The sequence below is a fragment of the Orbicella faveolata genome, unplaced genomic scaffold, assembly GCF_042242905.1.
Source record: "Orbicella faveolata isolate gen_17 unplaced genomic scaffold, um_ofav_v1 contig_46, whole genome shotgun sequence".
Taxonomy (NCBI): domain Eukaryota; kingdom Metazoa; phylum Cnidaria; class Anthozoa; order Scleractinia; family Merulinidae; genus Orbicella; species Orbicella faveolata.
The window spans coordinates 29360001-29381500 of record NW_028301576.1 but is presented as its reverse complement, the minus strand read 5'-3'; the positions used below and the strand labels follow the sequence as shown (position 1 = coordinate 29381500).

The following is a 21500-nucleotide window of genomic DNA, read 5'->3' as shown; positions in this document are numbered from 1 at the left end:
TTTCGATGGCATATCAGTACGCGCAAGACTTGTACAACACAAACATCATTTCGATCTGCTTGCTTGCTTGACACCTTCAGCTTTCAAGGACACAAAAAAACAAAGGAAATGGACAACTCCAGCTTCAGTCACTTTCGACCCAACTTTCGTGCATTGGACCGCGATGATGACTACTTAGACCACGGAGTCATGTAAGTTATTTGCACCCCAGTTCGATCATATCGAAAATTCACATGCTCACAATGGTAATTTTCTTCCTTTAGCGATAACTTGAATAGACGGTTTGCGAGAGTAGCAAATCCAGGGCAGCATGTGAATGGCGGTGAATATTGACCATTTCCTCCAATGAGTGCCTTGTTTTATCGTCCATCTGAACTGCAATTGAGCCAACCAGGAGGTTCACAGCCTGTACTCAATACAAATCAGTTTGCTAACACAGTACCACAGTGCATGCAATCACCGATTCCAGCCGTGAGTGATTCCGATGTGCTGGCTGTGGGAAATAAAAAAGGGAAAAAAGCTCATGTTAAGTCCACTGACTGGACCGAAGGAGAAACCAAAGATCTTTTAGCAGCTTGGGGATCGAGATATAGTAAGCTGCGAGGAGCTTCTCAACGAGAGCAAATCAAAATCTGGAACGAGATCTATTCTTCATACAAAGAAATTCATCCAGAAAGCAAAAGAACCCTTCAGTAGGTCAAGAAGCGCCAACAAAATTTAGAGTACAAATATAAGCCACTAAAACAGCGATCTCGTTCAACTGGAGAAGCTGGAATTAAGAAAATCAAAGACGGCGTCCCGTATTTTGACATTTTTGAAGAAGTGATGGGACATCGCGACAGCATCGATCCTTCGAAAATGGCAATCGAGGGCAGCTCTACCTTCAGTGCAGAGGATGATGACGACGCATCAGTAGTTGAGAACAAAAACCTTTCATTTGAGATGCTGAGGAAACTTCTGAAGAAATTAGTGTTCAAAGGAGCAGTGAGAAAAGAAAGGCAGAAATGCAGGAAAAGTCTGGGCGTAAGGGAAAACGAAGGCGGCGAGATGTCCCCGCAGAAAATAAGACAACCGATTGGCAGACTACCTTTGTAGAGATGTGGGAGCGTAGTATGGAACAGGACAATGCCCGATTTGAACGTTCCACAGAAATGTTCTGAGAATCCCAAAACAAGCAAATGGAGCAAACAAACGCAATACTTGCTGGCTTTAAAGACATATTTAAGGATTTAGCATCGAAGTAGTTTTAATTATCTAATTTTTATTGTTCTGTTGTTGCCAAGGAATATGCTAAGACTAAATACAATAGCAATTTTTAATGCTTTGATCTGACAAGTTTATTTACAAATTATCGCGTACATAGTCTTTTAGCGCTTCTCGAATGTCGTTGCCAGTTTCAATACCAATTCTTCCATCGTTGTCGTTGTCAGAACTATCATCTGAATCGCTGTTGTCGGTGTCATATAGGTCACCCCTTTCAATACAAATGTTGTGCAAAACGCACGCTGCAATCACGGTTTTTTTCAAAGTGCTTGTTTTTGTTCAACCTTTTTCAATGCAATTCTCCAATGGCCTTTTAACATACCAAATGCTCGTTCTACAACACAGCGCAATGCGCTTAACTTTAAGTTAAACTTTCTCTTCTCAGGAGTGAGACGTCCTCTGTCCAGGTACGGCTTCACTAGCCAGCTTGTGAGTGGATAGGCACTATCGCCAGCTAGAAGCAGCCTGGTTTCTATTCCATTTATATTGCATGTTGGACCACTAAGAATCTGCTCATTTTGTGCTAGATCATAAAGACCGCTTAGCCTTAGAACCCGCGCATCATGTATACTGCCAGGATACCCTACTGTAGCATGGATAAATTTTAAATTTGCATCGACTATGCCTTGCAGATTCACACTGTAGTGTTGCTTGCGATTAAAATAATCTTCGTGATTGTCTGGTGGCGCATTTATTTCTATATGACACCCGTCGATTGCTCCCATTATTTGGGATATTCCATAAGATTCCTCAAACTCGTCCATTTTCCTGAGTTGTCAAAGGAAATTTTATAAAGCGGTTTTTCAAATTAAAAATGGCTTGTTCGAACTCGCTACAAATAATTTTCGCCGTTGACTTTCCAAGGCCAAATTGTAAACCACAACTTCTGTAGCTGTTGCCTGTTGCCAGTCACCAGAGTGAAAAGACCAACTCTTTCCTCCACGCTGACCGGATCTCGGAACCTTGTGTGTTGCTTTTGTAAGTTCACCCTCACAAGGTCACATAAGTAATCGAAGGTTTCGCATGTCACTCTAAAATGTTCTTTCCAAAGAAAATTTAGCACTGGATTTGCCAACAAACTACGGAACCAGTTTTGTGGACGTGGCCAAGCCCAAGCTCTTCTTCTTCGTGGCGCATTTTGACTCATTTGGCAGAAAAGCATCAACATAATCCGGCGTTGGTTTCTTCGTCACATTCTAAATTCTTCCTCAACAATGAGAAAGTGATAAGCTTGGTGAAGCAGCATAGCCCGCTGTCGTTGCAGCAAGAGAAATAAAAGCCAAATAATAAAAGCTATTTTGAGCTTTTGAGGTCGCATGATGTAAAATAGATGTTTAAATCTTTGCCGCACTCATGCATATGCTTAATATACTTGGCACGTAATTTGATTGACGGCTGTCACTTGAAGTATACTTAGAATTTTAAATATGAACGTTTATCAAGGTAAGTGAACATATGTGATCACAAGTATACTCGAGGTCTTTGTGTACTTAAGGTCTACTTACTAAGCTAGTATGAACCCACCTATTATGCTTCAGTCACTAGATTTCCATCCTAATACTGGGAATATCCGTAAACACGCTGGGCCATTTGGCACAAAAGCTGGGACAAAGTCCGTGACCAAAAATGGCAGCTCTCTCGAATCAGGGGCGTTTGAAGACTGGTGACGAAATTAAACAGCATAAAAAACACTCCCTAGTGTTCTAGGGATACCATGATGGGAAAGCTGGTGGCAAATTTTGAGGAGAGGCGAGTTTCTTCTCTATTTTGATATCAAATTCAACCGGTATTTCATTAATTTTACTTCAATTGACCCCTGTGGTTTCGCGCTATTTCAAGAATACTGTATGGTGATGAAATTAGAGAAATTTCAGCTTGTATAGGATTTTTTAAGTGTTAAGAGACGAAGTGGAAACTAACCTAGATCGATAGTTTATTTTACCTTCTGCAATTGTATGTTTTTTGTTTTCTGTTTTCTTGACGGTGAATTCAGTTATATCGCATTAAAGAAAGGGTGCTCACAGTTAGGTAAGCAACTTATGCAGTTGCGAAGTTTTGTTGTGATGACGTATATATGGGATACAGCTAGTGTAAAACACAGACTGCTTACCAGAGGTACGCTTAAAATACAGACTGAGTGTAAATAGTACAGACTAGGGGTAACATGCACACCGCAGACTTTTAATATCATGCTCCCACATTTTATAATTTATTTTTGGGTAGGTGTCCTCTATAAGTTGAGGGTTATCCCTCGGCGAAACAATCTTGACACATTATTATTGTTATTATTATTATTATTATTATTTGAGAGCTAACCATAAATAAGATATTTTGAGTGATATTTAGGTTAACTGGAGTGCTACTTAGCCTTAGTTGTGACCCAGTTAGCCCAAATATCTCTAAGGTCAGTTAGCCTGAATAAAGCTCAGGTTAACCTGTTCATGGTTAGTTCTCAATAATGGTAATGGGAAAATGATACCATTCCCGTGGTCTGCATTTCACCCCAGTCTACATTTTACCTGTTGTCTGCAGCCTGCAGTCTGCATTTTACATCGACCGATGTAGGATATTTACTACACACTAACAGAGAAAAATATTTGCCAAGACATTTCTCTCACATTTACTTTACAGGTGAATATGCCATGAAAAGTCATAGTGGAATGTAAGAAAAGTCATCCCAAGTTATTGTAAAGGGCCATTACACTTCCACAAATGATTGGATATGCCACCAAAGCTAAAGCGATTTAACGTTGGGCTTTACAATAAAATCAAAAAACAGGAAAGAGATGCAGCACTGAGGGAGAACACAAAAGTTATGAACTGTGTTGCTGAGGAAACCAGGAAACTAAAGTCTATCCAAATGAAGTTGAAAAGGCTTCAGGCAGAGGTTTCAAATAATTATAAAGTCACTGATTTTCATTTTATATATTGATTTATTTGTTTATTTGTCAATTTATTTTCTATTTATTTGTTTATTTTACTTTTCCCCATCCATACATGTACATGTATATTAGTTCCAAAAAGCTGAGAAGGCTACAGGCAAAGGTTTCCAATAGTTACTTACTCACTGATTTTTATTTTATATCTTGATTTATCTGTTTATTTGTCAAGTTGTTTTCTATTTATTTGTTTATTTTACTTTTCCCCATCCATATTTTAGTTTCAGAAAGCTGAAATGGCTTCAGGCAAAGGTTTGCAGTTATTATTTACTCACTGAATTTTTTTTCTTGATTTATCTGTGCATTTGTTGATATGTTTTTTCTATTTGTTTCTTTTGCTATTCTTCAATCCATGAATTTCATTACTCAGAACTTTTTTTCTCAGTAAATAACTGTATTTAAGCTCAGGTATTTTTGTTTTCATGCTCAGACTGATCTTGCAAACACACAATGTCAAGAACGTTTGGCAGGGAATACATCCGCAAAAGAAAACATTGAGGTGTGTGGGTATTCTCTATTTCCCTATATCTCCCCCATTGCCTCTCTCTGTTCCTTTTTTTTGTCACTATCATGATCTTGTCATAGTCTACAATTTCCTGACAAATTGATAAAATTTTATACCATTTCAGAATGTAAATTATAATATCCCAAGAAGGCAGATGTTATGACATAGAACCTCATCCTCATCCAGTAGAAAGGCTTACCCCAAATGTGGCTAAATATCATTTAGGCAAGGTTAAACTCGAGCTAATGCAGCCAGCTAGCGTGCCCATCCAGCTAACATCATTTAAGCAAGTTAAATATGAGCTTATGCAGCCAGCGGTTTCCGCATTTGGGAGTACATGACCTGTGGGGCGGCCTTCAGGGGTTTTGCAGGGGTTTATGGTTCATTGCATAATATTGTTGTAGTGTATTCTGCTGATTGTTGCGGATCAGTTGCACTGCTTTGCTCGCGAATCGTTGCGGATTCTTGCCTCTTCATTGCCTTTGTTCTCTTTCAAGAGCTGTTGTTTATCCTTGTTTATACGATAATGACAGCCAGGTCAACCTGTAACAGTCAAGCGGCGGCCTTCGATGCCATTGTTTCTGTTGCTGAGACGACTCGACCACGTTCCAATGATGCAAATCTCCCTCAATCAACTTCACAGACACCGGTCATTCCTTCGACGTCTCAAGCTCAGCCTGCTGATCAGCCTTCTCCTGCTTTCTTGGCATCGGTTGTCAATGCAATCAAGCAAGCCCTCGCGGCCGAGCAAGCTTCAAATCTGCCATTGACACCTCCAGTTTCTTCATCCACGAGTGTGCCGGAGGCGGCCATGCCTGGGGGCATTCCTCCATCGTCTCTATCTTCTGGCCAGCTAGATGCTCAAGTCTCAGCCCTGGCAGCCTCTGGCGTTGGCTTTCCGCCAGTTTGAGTGGTTGCTGCGAGTGCTACGGTGCAAGGTAGGCCCAATTTTGCTGTGCCTTCATTTGTTTCTACGTTTGCCTCGCCAATACCCGCACTCGCAACTTCTTCGTCCAATTCCGCTATTGGGACCGCGTCGCTCGCTCTCGGCGGTGTTTCTTCGCCGGCCCAGTCGCCTATACTGCATCAGGCTTTCGTGGTTGGCCCTGGGTTTTCGCCCATTCCAGCGAAGCTCGTAAGCCAGATTGTGGCTGGGAAGTTTGTAGAGCTGAACGAGCTGCTTTCGGTCAACATAGTCTCAACTGAGTCCAAGCCTCAGTTGCTGCTCGACAGTCGGTTGGTGCTAACTTCGACACAAAAAACCTAAACGGCACATTGCGGATATATCGAGTTGGCTGGAGGCTTTCTCAGTACTTCCCTCAGCGGTGGAGGGATTTGCTGCAATACCAGCTTTTGATTCTCCACACTTATTGCCAGTTCGCCGGTCAGGTTTGGTTGGCGTATGATCGGGCCTTCCGCAAACACGCTGCCACAATGAACTTGACGGACTGGTCGGCCATAAATGTCCAGTTGTTTAATTTCCACGCGGCTGGGGCCTGTCTGTCCTGGCCGTGAATTGTCAGATGAATCCACGGGGCCACATGGAGCTGCGTCTTCCCACATTATTTGCAAATCGTGGAACCAAGGCCGTTGTGTTGCTCCTTCTTCATCATGCCGTTTTGCACACAAATGCTCTACCTGCTTTGGTCCGCACTGCGTTGGAGCTTGCCCTGGCGAGCCACCAAGCCAGTCCCGAGCTTCTCCCAAACGGCAAGCTGACTCTTCTCCTTCTCGCTCAAGCAGCAAGTCCAGACGCTAAGCGATTGAAGTAGTAGACTTTAATACTTGTCATTAGGCCCTCCCATACTGTTTTGACTTTGTTGTTAGGGTGGAGGACTTCTAGCTGCAGGTTTAGGTGCGAATAGACACTATCAGATTGTTGTTTGTCGTTTGCCACGTTACGTTTGTTATTTCCCACCACACTGTTGTTGTTCTTTTGTTTTAGGAGGGCATATTTACCACTTGTATTTTTTTGACCTTTTGTGCTTGAATTAAATCTAGTCGCTTCAGTTTTATTTTCGTGGCATCTGTTATTTACTAGGATGTGCATCAATTAAGGGGTTTGGGTTGGGGTTAGATATTATGAGGCCAGTTATTGACTCCTGTTCTATTTGTGTTCCTTCCCTAGTTCCTCTCCCCCCAGTTTCAGCAGTCACTCCTCTGCAGGCGGAGCAGTTTGCCTGGGAGTTGCGGCTCCATCCCCATCAACAGCAGGTTCATTTTGTATTGGATGGAATCCGTCATGGGTTCAAATTGGGCTTCTGCCCGGCCCAAAAGCTTAAGGCGGCTAAGAAAAACAAACCATCTGCGCACCAGCATCAGTCTGTCATTGACGACTATTTAGCCAATGAGGTGTCGTTGGGAAGGGTGGCTGGCCCGTTCGATTTCCCCCCCTTCCCCAACCTCCAAGTCAGTAGCTTTGGTGTTATTCCAAAGAAGGGCCAACCAGGAAAGTGGCACCTCATTGTGGACTTGTCTTCCCCAGGGGGGGCTAGTGTCACTAATGGGATCAACCCAGATGAGTTTACCCTCCACTACATAACTGTGGATCAAATTATTCGCCTAGTGTCTCGACTGGGAAAGGGGGCCCTCATGGCTAAGTTCGATGTCGAGGCTGCTTACCGCAATGTTCCTGTTCATCCATCTGACCGTTATTTGCTGGGGATGAAGTGGCGTAATCAGTACTATGTGGATCTGGCTCTCCCCTTTGGCCTTCAATCAGCTCCTTTCATCTTCAATGCGATAGCAGACATGGTTGAGTGGATCCTCGTGCATTCTTACCAGATTCCAGACCTGCTGCACTACCTCGACAACTTCATCACTGCTGGCCCTCCTGAGTCATCTCAGTGTGTGCACAACTTGAGTATTGCAGTGTCAGTATGCAGACGTTTGGGCTTGCCACTTCACCCCGGCAAGTGTGTGGGCCCTTCAACTGTGCTCGTGGTCCTAGGTATTGAGCTGGATTCTGTTAATCAAATCGCTCGTCTCCCCGCTGAGAAATTGTCCGCTTTGCGAGATCTCATTACTTCTTGGCTTTCTCGAAAATGGTGCAATAGGCAGGAGTTAGAATCTCTCATTGGCCATCTGCATCATGTGGTGAAAGTGGTCTGGCCTGGGAGAACTTTCTTACGTCACATGATCGACCTGTTATGCTGCTTTCGCAAAAGGGATCACCCAGTTTGCCTTAACAGGGAATTTCACTTGGACCTCCTGTGGTGGCACCAATTCTTGTTGGATTGGCACGGTGTTAGCTTTTGGCTGTTCCCAGGTTTATTGCCAGAGGCAGACGTCGAGGTGGCTTCTGATGCAGCTGGATCAATTGGTTATGGAGCATACCTCAAGGGCCCTTGGTTTGCTGGTTCCTGGGCTCCTTCTTAACAACAGCAGTCCATCGCTTATAAGGAGCTCTTTCCAGTTGTCATCGCTGCTCATGTTTGGGGACACATGTGGTGCAAGAAGCACGTCCTTTTCCGTTCAGACAACAATGCTGTCGTCCATGTTTTGAATTCCAGGACTTCTAAAGTACCTTGTTTGATGCGATTACTGTGCAGCCTGCTTCTTGCAGCCGCTCATCATAGTTTTTCCTTTTCTGCCCAACATGTACCTGGGGTTAACAATCAGATAGCTGATGCTTTGTCTCGCTTTTGTTGGCAGGACTTCAGGCAGTTGGTCCCGGATGCACAGCTTCACCCTACTTGGATCCCGCTGGAGCTTCTGGCGGACTTGACTTCTCTGCCCTAGAGCAACAGTGCTTTTCCTTTCTGTCTCAAGGTCTCGCCCCCTCGACACGCCGTTCATATGCTTCAGCACAAGCGAAGTTCATTTCCTTTTGCCATCAGCTTGGAGAGTTACATCCTTCAGGGTCCCCATGCCCAGCAGACGAATGGACCCTTCATATTGAACAAGGGTTCCCCGACCCACTTATGAATTGCCTTCGTCTTCAACGGGTTGTACGTGGAATCAAGCGCTGTCAAGGTTCTCCTTCCTCTTCGCGACTTCCCATTACTGATGACCTGATGTTGGTTATTTGGTGGTCCCTGGACCTTTGCCTCCTGGACCATTGCATGTTCTGGGCAGCTTGTTCATTGGGATATTTTGGCTTCCTACACGCTTCCGAGTTCACTGTTCCCGACCTGTCTAGCTTCTCTTCATCTCTGCACTTGGGTGTTCAGGATGTTGCGGTGGATTCACCTTCGGCCCCATCATGCATGCGCATTAAGATTAAAGGTTCCAAGACTGATCCATTTCGGAAGGGCTGTCTCATTCACATCGGCGTTGGTAGGCATCCATTGTGTGCAGTGCATGCTCTTCTGACTTACCTTGCGCTCAGGGGTGATGCTCCAAGCCCCCTGTTTTTGTTCCAGAGTGGTCAGCCCCTCTCACGTTCTGTGTTGACGGATTGGCTTCGGCAGATCATGGTCTCCGCCAGGATTCCTAGTAACTTCTCGAGCCATAGCTTTCGTATAGAGGCTGCTACTGTCGCTGCTCACAATGGAGTACCGGATCATTTGATTCAGTCCATGGGCTGCTGGTCAAGCAATGCCTATCAGCTCTACATTAGGACCCCGTCAGATGCCTTAGCTGCCCTCTCTAAAAAATTGGCTTGAGGAAAGCATTTGCGCTACCTGGAACGCCTTTTGGAGCTTATCTCTGGTTGCTGTAGCATGATGTTCCTGGGTCTTTCTTTTGGACTTGCAGTCCACTGTGGCTAGCTTCCTAGGTATGTGTTTATTTTGCATTTGCCCTTTATACCAGCTGATTGGTGCTTGGGGGTAGGTTTGGGGGGATCGGAGGTACCATGTCACCCTGTCCCCGGGTCCTCCTTTCTCCAAGCACCAGGAGAAGGGTTTCATCTGGGTGGTTCCTGCTTTCCAGGGTTGCCATGGATACCTCCTAGCAGCTTATGGCTTTGGCACCCCGCTAACCTTTAAGGCACCAGTTCCCAAGCTCATCTATTTGTGATGAGTTTAAATGCGGCTAAATATCATTTAGGCAAGGTTAAACTTGAGCTAATGCAGCCAGCTAGCGTGCCCATCCAGCTAATATCATTTAGGCAAGTTAAATATGAGCTTATGCAGCCAGCAGTTTCTGCGTTTGGGAGTACGTGACCTGTGGGGTGGCCTTCAGGGGTTTTGCAGGGGTTTATGGTTCATTGCATAATATTGTTGTAGTGTATTCTGCTGATTGTTGCGGATCAGTTGCACTGCTTTGCTCACGAATCATTGCGGATTCTTGCACCCTCTCCTCCCTCCCGTTTTGTTCTTGGTCAGGGTAAGTATTCTCCAGGTAAGTAGATTCCACTGAATTTCTTTCAGTGTGACAGTGCCAGTTAGTGGACGTTTACTGGGTGGTTCCTGCTTTCCAGGGTTGCCATGGATACCTCTTAGCAGCTTATGGCTTTGGCACCTCGCTAACCTTTAAGGCACCAGTTCCCAAGCTTATCTATTTGTGATGAGTTTAACCCATTTTGCCAATATATTAGGCGATTTACAGTAGAGGTAGATTATGCACGTGGTGGAAGGCCTTCAAGTTTGACTGTTCCTATGGGATATCAGAGTATCAGAAATGCAGAGAATTTTTACATCAAGTTTCATCCTTTCTTTGGCAGAATTACTACGTTAGACTGGATAACTGTAAAGTTTTGGCCTAGCTATTTTCTGAAGTCGTTTTCATTCAAACACTTTCAAGGAACTCCGGGTTTAAATGTAGACAACTTTGCGTCACACGTTCCATTTTTAATGACAAGTCAAGGGACTTTGCCACAACGTGACAAGTTTTTGCCTTTTTATTTCCGTAACCCAATGACTGTAGGTAGTGTAGGGATTTATGACGGCTATCCTAAAGCCAGAAGCATGCTCTACAATTACAGAGATGCAGGATTAACTATCAATAATCATTATTATGACTGGGGATTAGGTTATGAGTAGTCACCGCAACGCGGCCAAGCAACTGTGCGAAGTACAGCAAGGAATGAGGGGAGGAGGCGGCAGCTGTTGATGGTCGGGGGTCAACCCCTAAGTTTAATTAATATACCCGGTCCAATATTAACAAGTTAGGGATTTACATAAAGCCATTGGAAAGCAACATAAGGTTACAATATCACTTACATATTGGTTAAGTGTTTCAAGTGCAGTGTCAATTAAACAGCTCAGCCAATACAGATGCACAAATATCAGAATAAAATGCAGCATCTAATATATTGTCTTGTTCTTCATTTACAAACTCTCTCCATTTTCTTGAACCGTACAAAAGCTTCAATTCCCTTTCTGTTCCTGGCATTTTACTGTATAACTGGAGCATCTTATCCCTTGAGGAGGAAGAGGTAAGGAATGGCAAGTGGCATGGCAGCCAACAAGGGCTCCATGGATTAGCCTTTCCATCATGAAAGCACGTGGAAGACTCGGACACCAGAGATGACAAGCAAAGGAAGGTAAGATTATTTTTTCCCTTTTTAATTTTCCACATAAATTGCATTGCATGTATATGTTTTAGCCTGATCTTTCAGTAATGATTTGTAGCTATCTGGGCTTCTATCTCAGTGCAGTTTTTACTTGAATATTGATCACTGTGAGAGAACAGACCAGACCAAAGGATAAACCCACAAAATGGGGAATCAAACTGTGGGTTTTAGTGGATAGCTCCAATGGGTATACCATTGATTTCAGTGTGTACATAGGGAAAGTAGCACGGAGGGATGTTAGTGTACATGGGCTTGGTTATGATGTTGTTGTTCAACTAATGCAAAAATTTTTTCAATTGGAGATACCACTTGTACATTGATTACCTCTATACCTTAACTGTACTTGTGAAGTATCTTTTTCAACAGGGTGTCCCTACTACAGGGTACCACCAGGGAGAACAGTAGGGGATTCCCAGCTAATATGAAGAACAGAAGCCAATGGTCCAAGGCGGCAAATGTGGAAAGGGGAAGTATGTGCTGGGAGAGGGACCCACCCGTATCAGCGTTACAATGGTTAGACAACAAGGTGGTATCAATGTTGAGTACTATTGAAAATGCAAATGATTCCATTCAGGTAAAACAAAAAACGAAGACAGCTGGTGTGTGGAGTACCAAAGTTATTCAGCAGCCCAAAGTCATTGCCACTTATAATAAGTATATGAATGCTGTTGATAGATCAGACCAAATTTTGGCTACCAACAATGTGTTGCATAAATGCATGAGATGGTGGAAGACTCTGTTCTTCCACCTGATTGTAAATAGCTTCATTCTTTTCAAACTTTTGCATAGAATAATAGTTGCCAAAAAAGAGCTATTTTTTATGGAAAAGAAAACAATATTCTATGTAGATATTGCAAAATGAACGATTCAATAATCCACACTCTTCAAAACTGCTCTTGGAAGTTAACATTTTTTCTGGGAAGTCATCAAGTGGTTCAACGTTGAAAATGCCACCTCTCTAAACTTCTCGCAGATTGAAATAATGTTTGGTAGAAAAGTAAAAAAAAATTGCAGAACTATATTTTGAAAGAAAACTCAACTTCACCCTATTGTTTGCAGTATTATCTATACAACACAAAGTTAACTCATGGGGAAATTTCCATGCCTGATTTCATAGCAAAAGTAAGCCAAAAATATTCATTGGAAGGTTGAAATGTGTAGCAGTGATGTGTAATACTTCTAATTAACCAGCAAATTGCACCTGACACAAAACACTGGAATTCTGTTGTGCCCAAGCTCACCAAATTTTGGAGAACTTGTATTCTGCCTGAAGTGCTTGGTAAATGGTACTCCAGGAAGCAATTCATGCCCATGTCCAAAGTGACAAACAGCCAGAAACAGGCAGCATTTGCTATTGCAGAAAGAAAACTGATGAGCAAAGTGTTCTTTGTTGTAATCCTAAATGTCCCATTGTTTCTTTTCATTTATCACATCTCAAGATTGAAAGCATTCCAAAAACATGGTATTGCCCCCATTGCAGAAACTTAACAGAGTTCAAGAAATCAAGAAAAGCCAAAAGTGAAGAACCAAAGAAAAAAAAGGGTCCCAGTGCCCCTAACCCAGCAATGAGCTTTGATTTCATCTGCATGTGTAAATCAAAACCCAATGAACCAGAAAAACTGCTACAATGCCACAGTGAATCATGTGAGAATGGCAGGTTTTTCCATCTTAAATGCCTAAATTACAAGATGGCTAATAATAGCCAAACTACATGGACTTGTCCATCTTGTCGCAAAAAAGGGAAAGTGACCCGCCCTCAAAAAGATGATGTTGATAATGATGTGACATTTATTCAAACTTTGCACACAAGGACTGAGAAATACAAATCTTTGATGAGCCTTGGAGAGAATGAGTTCAGCATAATTTCACCCACAGGATGGCTTGATTGTGTTATCATACACGAGGCTCAAATTCTTTTAGCAAATGTCAACAAGAACATCAAGGGATTTCAGAGACCCACGCTTGGTCCTGTTGGGCAATTTGACATTGTATCTTCTGACTTTGTACAGCTGCTTCATGTCAATAACAATCATTGGGTGTGTGTGAGTTCAATCAACTGTGCCCCAGGCTATGTTAACCTTATGGACAGTCTATCAAGCGCTGTGCTATCCCAAGAAATTATTGGCTTAGTTGAAAACTTACTTGGTCCCAGGTACAAGGGAATCAACCAGCTGCCTGTTCAGCAGCAACTTAATTTGAGTGACTGTGGGTTATTTGCAATAGCATTTGCCACATGTCTTGTGTATGGGCTAAACCCATCTCAAGTACGTTTTCATATACCAATGATGTGCCCTCACTTGCTGTATTGTTTGAAAGCCCGTGCAATGCAGCTTTTTCCAACTATCTAACTTAACATAACAACTCAGTGTACACTGAACAGAATCTTAGGATAAGCTGTCACAGGTTTAGATGATCTTTAGTATATATATTTATATATATTGGCTTGACTTTCACATTTCATTCATTACATTAATAGAGGATATTACATGGTCACCCGGAGATACAAAATTTCTCTTTGAGTATTGAATAATATTTCATGAGTGCAGCGAGCGAGTGAAATAGTTTTCAACACGAAATAAGAAATTTCGTATTTCAAAGTGGCCAGGTAATATTCTATTTATTATATAAACACCAATGAAATAACAAATTATAAATTAATTTGGCTGTCAACTTGAAGGTGCAATTAGTTACCTACCATAGGAACAGTAGCCTGCGAACACAGGCGTATTTCCGGTTGGCGTTTCGCAGACAACCGGAAACATGTCTGCATTCGCAGGCTATAGCAACAGTGGTCAGGATAACATATTATCTTCACCTGTGAAGATATCATTTTTTTGTGGGAAAGTTCAACAATAACAATAACAAAGCGTGACTTCATGCCCTACTAGGTCTATAAGGAACTACGATGATGAAATAACAAAGCCCTGGTTTGATTACTTCAGTCAAATGGAACAATTCCAGGGCAAAGGTTTACCAAAGCAGAGCATACACTTATTATTCGGTCAATCATAGGAGTTGATTCTTCTTGTGATCCATTAGGGTCGCACATCAGAAAATCAATTGGAAGGGTTCCACTTAAAATGGTATACTTCCGTTGAAGGAGACCAATGACCCACTCCACATGGATACACACATTAGCGATGCCCCTGGTTGCCTCGATATCCACTGGGTCTAGTTGGTCTTTACCACATGTGAAGGCAGGAATTGCCAACTGAGCCTGCTTAAACATAAGGGATTCTTGTATGGTAAACCCCCGATCTGCCAGAACAAGGTCACCAGGTAGTAGCTTGTCTAGTATGCCACAATTGTCTATTAAGAACTTATCGGAAGTTCTCCCTCCCCAGGCTTTTGAGATAAATGAAATAGTTGCCTGTGGAGTAATACCTATCAAGACCTTCACAGTGTTGTGGTGCTTGTAGTTTGAGAAGGTCTTTGCTTGTGCCAGTAGGTTCGACGGTCGGTCGATAAACACTTCAAAGCAATCGATAATTACCTTAGTCTTTTTGCCAAATGAGTATTGAAAACATTGAGGCATGGTACGCCAGAGTTCTTCATGTTCTGGCCACTTAATAAAGGGCTTCAGCCTTACATCCATCACAATCATCCACGCCTGAAATGTTCTTGACACAGTAGAAACCGACACATTACATCGGTAGGAGAGATCTTCCAAAGGCATATTAAGTCTTAGCTTCATCAAAATCATTACAAATTCTTGAAAGGGAGTCAAATGTTGGGGCTTACGAGTAACAAAGGGAACAATGCAAAGAAAAATAACTTTTAACGTGTCAAGCGAAGGTAATCCGGTATAAAACTTTACCCTCTTGTCATCATTGCGAAATTCTTTCTCACAAAATGGTCGCTGTGGTGGCACAGCAGCTACTAAATTGTCAAACTCCTCTGTTTGTGTACTAGAATCAACATACTTTGGAAGTTCTTCGGCAAAGGAAATATCTGATACCTGTTCACCTGCTTCATTTAATTGAAGCTTCTTTGCTGCGATTTCCTCTGCAAGCTTGCGTTCCCTCTCTTCATACTCCTTTCATTTCTTTTCTTTATCATTAGCTCTCTGTCCTCTTTGTGAAACTTGTTCCATATTTCGTTTCTTCACGTTCTTTTTATGGCCCAAGTTTAAAGTCGGCAGCCAGTCAACATTGTATTTGTCCCAACTTTTCGCTGCTCTTCCTGAGACGAAATGTCGGCTGCATACACAATCATTCGCAAGAATGTTTTCAGTCAAATCAACCCGACTTATTGCAGAAATCTAACGCAATCGCCGTTTAAATTACAATTTTTCCGCTTCTTCTCCTTGGTTTGTGACTACTGATGGAACTCAAGCGAAATGAAGATGTTTATCTCGAGCGCTTTGGCTTCCACAACCAACTATCACGCAAAAAACCATCTTCACAGTGAAACGTGACTCGGTTTGTTTATCCACCAATATGGCGGCGTGACGACGGTTGCTAAGTTTATGGTCACGTGAGTGAAAACAATCTATAGGTAATGAAAGATGCAATAGTTGTTGCAATATATTTTTGAAGGAAAACTTATGTCTGCCTATGCTGGATAACAGCCATGTGTAAACTGAATGTGAAGCAAACACTGTTAAAGATGGGGCAACCCTAAAACCCAGAAACTGGAATCCGGAATCTGGAACCAAACACCGGAATCCAGAAACCGGAAACCGGAATCCGCAAATCAAAGAAAATAAGTTCTTCAAATACACGAAAATTGTTTTGCTTAGCTTTTCGACTGTAAAAAGTAAGCTGCCAAGTAAAAAGGACCTCAAACTTAACCTTTTTTGAAACAAAAATTCTCTGTCTGTTGAAATCATGCAACTGTTATTTTTAGTGAAGGCTATGATTATGAGAATCTCAGTAAAGTGCGTCTTAATTTTATTCCAAGCACCTCAAGAGTGTCTAAAATAAGCTTGCTGGTAATTGCCATTTTGTTTAATAAGTGATCTTCAATTTACCAGGAGTATAAATTTATCCTTTATGTCTAGTAGATACTGAACAAAATAGAAAATGTCATAGAGAACAGGATATCCATCAGTAGCAGCCCCCTGTACATTGACGGTCACGCCCCCCACTTTCGAAGTCCAAAGGCTAACCCATCTGGTCTAAATATGAAATTTGATTTTTTCCAACTGATACGAGACCAATTCCAGATTAACACAATTTCCACACACTGTGACAAATCAGCCTTTCATATTCTTGGCGGCCATCATATTAAAACAATTTGTAGAAATGTTGCACACTTACTTCCGTCTGCTTCTCACTTGCTAACAGATCAGACCACATGTTGTTAAAAGATGCTAAAAGACTGCCAGAAACTCACTGCAATAACCTATAATAGCTTGTTGTTAATGTGCTACTCACCAGTCTTCTCAGAGCAATTTGATCTAGACAAGAGGCGGGCTCTCACTAGGGCCAGCTTGAACAAAAGATTTAGCCTATGAGCAGGCTCTCGTGTTTGGGCTGGGGGCGTGAGTGGCAAAGCCGTATGAAGGCTCTTGGTGACATGCCAATGCAGAAAAACACTAGACACCTATTTAGCCTACTCAGACACTAGAGACAGATACTAGAGCCTGCTCGCAGGCTATTAGTAACTCTATCCACCCAAAAAATCAGTAACCCTGACTGAACAGTGATGTACCCAATGGATAGCTTTATGCAGCTTTTGAACAACTGGGCCAGATATATAGCTAAGGGTTGTTCAGAACTAGTCAATAGTTTTTTAGCAATTACAGTCTGTGGCTGAAGTAAAGCCAAGAAAATAAATAACAAAATAATTTTTGCTCATATTTATTTATTAGACATTGCCGAACTGAATTATTTCTATCATCATTCATAATATCTGGATTCCAGATTCTGGTTTTTGGTTCCGGATTCCGGATTCCAGATTCTGGATTCCGGATTTCGGTTTCCAAATTCAGTGTTTTAGGGTTGCCCCAGATGATGTATGTGCATATGTTAATCTTGAATAATCTGAAATTTCAGAGAGTTTAAAAATATCATATCATATCTGTGATGGTTCTGAGGTGGAGGGCTGTTACATGTACATGTAAATGTCTCATGCACGATTTTTCACTCATTATGATTCAGGTGCAAATAGTTTCTGTATCTGTTGATGTGCAACAATCTACACCAATATTTCACCCTAATAATGTACAGTGTATATTAATTAACCAAATTATGCTGTATTTAGTTGACCAGTCCTACTACATAGTAATGTGATCTTGAAGGGCACAAATTTAAAAACACGCCCAGTGTCAACTTGTCAAATATGTGAACTGGCCAGACAGTGTAGATTACAAAATTCTCTGAAAAAAACATTATGCTGTAATTAATGATTTCTCAGACATTGTTTTCTTCAAGAAAAGATTCATACCCCACATGGAGGTTTTTTCTCTATTAGAGCTCTTGATTCCTGATACTTTAATTTGGAATTTCTAAAGACTGGCCATGAATGGATGTTGGGTGTGAATATCTTCTGGAACTGCACATTCATTCATTGAGTAGGCAAGAACATCAGTATTTAACCTGACAAACTCTGATTTTCTTCTGGAAGCTGAACTCATATACAGTTGTGCAGTTATATGTACAAACAAACAGCCTGGATGACCCTGTGATTGGGACTGTGCACATTGTTGTAACCCTCAATGTTCCAGTTTCTTGTTTGAAGCAAATTGCATTTGTTCTCGAAAGCAAATGGCGAAGTTCATAACAGTTATGTAAGTTTGCTTTGTATTTCAGGGCAGAGCCTGCCACAGTGAAAGTTGGAGTACCAACCCCTAGCATTTGATTCACTACTAACACTCAGTAAACAACTAACAATGAAGTACACTGTATATCAAAGAAAGGAATTACATGCCTGTTCCTGTCAGTCAATATATGAACAGTTTACAGATGGGGAGCCTGTATTAAAACATCAAAGATTTTCAAAGCAACCATGTCCTGGTGAGATATTTCTGAGGAAATATAAAATTTAAGGTCCTTAGGATTGCTTATAGGCATTGATTTTTATTGTAAACAATATCTTACTGAGTGTATTTTTCTTGTGTACTAATTGTTGTAGAACACAGACATCACTGTTATGACAGAGATATTAATTTGTGAAAAGTTCTATAAACAAATGCATCTGGGAACAAATTAATTTATCGTGGATGCAGCTTCTGAGAGATCCCCAATATTAATGGAACATAGATAGATAGATAGATAGATAGATAGATAGATAGATAGATAGATAGATAGATAGATAGATAGATAGCCTTTATTTAAACACGATAATAATTAAAGCTAAAAGCTTGTGGGGTCGTGTATTTAAATTTAACTTTGCTAAAAATTTAAAATTACAATTAAAATGTTTAGATTACAATTCCTAGATTTACAATAAAATTAATTATTTAATTAATTGCTAACTAGAACTATTACTAAGTTAATCTACTATATGATTACAATAAACTAACTAAAATAAACTAACTAAAACATACACTGTTCATACATGTAAAAGAGTTCAGTAATTCATTACTTATGATTGTAATGCTTTGTTTGGTTTCTCTGTATTTACAGACAACTTGATGGGATTATAGATTCTACACCAAGTTCATTGAATAAACTGACTTGGAGGTTCAGTTCTGCAACCCATCCTGTTTGTAGTAATATCATAGCTGCAACATTGTGACAGATACACTGCATTACATTATTAAGAAACACATATTAACTAATTATTTTTAAGTGCCTTTTAAATTAATCAGTTTTTCTTAGAGATAATTTACTCATGGTTTAAATAATTGGCTTTTTGGCTTTAAAATGATATTTATTGAGCTTTTAAATCAATTTTGTGATAATCTGCATTGGACATGGCATAAATTGATATTTTGCCAACACGAAATGGAGAACTGGGTCTTAAGCAAAGTTGCAGGATTAGCATTTTTGTAGAAAGAAAGAGTTGAGAAATTTGTGACATTCTACAGACAGCCTTGCCATTCGCAATGTCCGATAAGGTTAATTTGTTCCATTCTGTTGTAGAAATAGTGTTCTCTAATTTATAAATTATTTCAATCTGTTGTTTAAATGATTGCCTTACAACCCCATGTCTGGCTTTGGTGCATGTAGGATATTGATGGATTTTTTAGCCATTTTGCTGTAAATTATCTTAATTGATGTGTCAATCAAAACATATCTTGGATATGCTGGGCTCTTCTGACAAATGTACCTATGCCTGATAACCTTGGAGTGCATTTGGTTGTGTAGTGCAGACAAAATACATGTACATAATATAACTTCCTCTTAGCTTACTGATAATTCTTGGTATAATTTAATCATAGCAAAATTAATTAATGGAACCCAATAACAGCTCTTGTAGTCCACAATGCCAGTCGAGAAAAAAGAACAAATCACATTGAAATTGAATAATAAAATTATTATTAGAAGCCTATGCAAGTATTCATGATCAGCAAAAAAAAAATATCGTAATTACCATTCATGCGGGGGTGATTTTGCTTATTGCAAACCCTTCCAGCAGGAGGAGACTTCATACAATAGTGAAGATGGCTAAATGTATCTTTGGGGACAAGTTAGAAAACAAAACTTTCCAACTTTTCACATATGTATACTGTTTTGGTACTTTTGTGAGATTTCATTTGGTAGAGATTCAGGGACTGAGTATATTGTAACCACTGCATTTCAATCATTCCCCACAACAAAGAAATGTGTAAACCTCTTTTGTGTGGGAGTCCCCATGTTAACTAAGGAAGAATATAATGATTAATAACAATGCCTTGTCTTTCTGAATAAGGTAGGAATGAACAAGAAATGCCACCAAAAAGCACAGAAGACAGTTCTGTTCTGTGATCAAGATTTTTGGTGGCTTCCAAGAAATCCTTGAAATCATGGCTCTATATTTCATAATCACACCATCTTACACCTCGATCTGCTGATGTAATACTAGTTCCGGCTGAAACTATTAAATCATTCGCAGTTTACCTCATACATGTTGGATTATTTTCATTAGTAACAACATTTTGAAAAATAACTGAGGAGCTCCGCTTTTAGGCTGGTCTAAATCTATATATTATCGTAACTGATATTGAGTAATGTCCACGTTAAAGCTCAAAAATAAACATAAATCTACCTCAGTTGTTGTGGGTTGTCATTTCTGCCACTCAAAATAGCGAATTGGAGTGATTTGATGGGTTTTGCATTGACTGTTACTACATGTTATAAGAAGAAGACAAGGGTGGAAAGCTCATTTTTGGCCGCTCCAGCACCAAGCCGATTTTTCACCCAGAAATTAGAATCACGTGGCTTCCAAATCAAACACCAGATAAACTGAAAGGTTGCCACTTCTCGTGGCATTCCATCGAAGATCCATTTAAATTACAAGCACTAACCGCCAAATAATTTTTGAGAAATGCAGCTTTCTAAGTGACCAGCATCCACAGCCGGGATTTTGTGTGCCAAAGAGCAACAGTCATGCTGTTTGTCCATGCTGATTGGATGCGACGGACAGTTTCTTTTTACAGTGGTCTGTCCAGCTATGCAACTTTCATGGCCATTTTCGAGTATCTAAATCCTGGAGACAATTGTGAAAACATTCGCCTCACAGGCAGTGACAGATGTTCCTGAAGACTTTTATAAATCAGACTCTGACAATGAGGGAAACATACAGGCTGCAAAGAAAGGACAACGCCAAAAGCACAAGCCACTTGACGAATTTTTCATTGTGCTTTGTCATCTGAGAAGAGGGTTCTCAGAAGAACATTTGGCTCATCTTTATGGTGTGGCTCAGTCTACTGTGAGCCAAATTTTTGTACCATGGATAAATTGCATGTACTCAAAATTTGGCCAGATATGCATTTGGCCATCAAAGGAGGTTGTGCAGACAACCATGCCAGCTGATTTCAAAGAGAAATTCCCAACTACGAGAGTCATCAAAGACTGTACAGAGGTGCGCTGTGAGATGCCCAGCAGTTTGCTGCTCAATTCTGAGTTATTCAGCTCCTATAAAAATCACGTAACACTCAAAGGACTAGTTGGCATTGCCCCAAGTGGTGCAATTACCTTCATTAGCCAGCTTTACACTGGTAGTATCTCAGATCGGGAAATTGTTATCCAAAGTGGCTTCTTGTCACAGAAATTTGAGAATGGCGACACTGTTATAGCTGACAAAGGATTTCAAATTGCAGACATTTTGCCACTTGGAGTAAAACTGAACATTCCACCTTTCCTCAGGGCAAGCACTCAAATGTCTGCCGAAGATGTACGAACACAACAAATTGCTGGCTTAAGAATCCATGTGGAGAGAGCAATTAACAAAGTAAAGAACTTCC

General features: G+C 41.0%; 3 protein-coding genes, 1 long non-coding RNA gene and 4 pseudogenes across 4 annotated transcripts in view; 4 read left to right on the top strand and 4 right to left on the bottom strand.

The window, feature by feature from the left end:
• Positions 1-258: 258 nt before the first annotated feature.
• On the bottom strand, positions 259-5017 carry LOC149099538 (uncharacterized; annotated as a pseudogene).
• Positions 346-1244, top strand: LOC149099539 (uncharacterized; annotated as a pseudogene).
• Positions 5018-5044: 27 nt separating the features above from the next.
• Positions 5045-6587, top strand: LOC149099537 (uncharacterized; annotated as a pseudogene).
• Positions 6588-6789: 202 nt separating this feature from the next.
• LOC149099536 (uncharacterized) lies at positions 6790-8085 on the top strand. Its single transcript, XM_089276859.1, has one exon. The coding sequence runs from the start codon at positions 6790-6792 to the stop codon at positions 8083-8085; it is 1296 nt and encodes a 431-aa protein (XP_089132985.1).
• Positions 8086-8571: 486 nt separating this feature from the next.
• On the top strand, positions 8572-9800 carry LOC149099535 (uncharacterized). The gene has a single exon (XM_089277718.1). It carries the CDS (start codon positions 8631-8633, stop codon positions 9312-9314), a length of 684 nt encoding a protein of 227 aa, XP_089133844.1. The 5' UTR covers positions 8572-8630; the 3' UTR covers positions 9315-9800.
• Positions 9801-12932: 3132 nt separating this feature from the next.
• Positions 12933-14933, bottom strand: LOC110066667 (uncharacterized). Its single transcript, XM_020773905.2, has one exon. It carries the CDS (start codon positions 14868-14870, stop codon positions 14106-14108), a length of 765 nt encoding a protein of 254 aa, XP_020629564.2. The 5' UTR covers positions 14871-14933; the 3' UTR covers positions 12933-14105.
• Positions 14934-15276: 343 nt separating this feature from the next.
• LOC149099532 (uncharacterized) overlaps positions 15277-21500 on the bottom strand; it is a 31743-nt gene continuing 25519 nt past the window's right edge. Inside the window, exon 2 of the long non-coding RNA XR_016203691.1 lies at positions 15277-18137. This is a non-coding gene — a long non-coding RNA (uncharacterized LOC149099532). The remainder of the gene's footprint in view (positions 18138-21500) is intronic.
• The window catches only part of LOC110068800 (uncharacterized), a 5415-nt pseudogene continuing 3222 nt past the window's right edge, over positions 19308-21500 (bottom strand).

Bases quoted from the DNA above. Each gene is read 5' to 3' on its own strand.
- LOC149099536 (XM_089276859.1), top strand. From the start codon at position 6,790: ATGAGGCCAGTTATTGACTCCTGTTCTATTTGTGTTCCTTCCCTAGTT.
- LOC149099535 (XM_089277718.1), top strand. From the start codon at position 8,631: ATGAATTGCCTTCGTCTTCAACGGGTTGTACGTGGAATCAAGCGCTGT.
- LOC110066667 (XM_020773905.2), bottom strand. From the start codon at position 14,870: ATGATTTTGATGAAGCTAAGACTTAATATGCCTTTGGAAGATCTCTCC.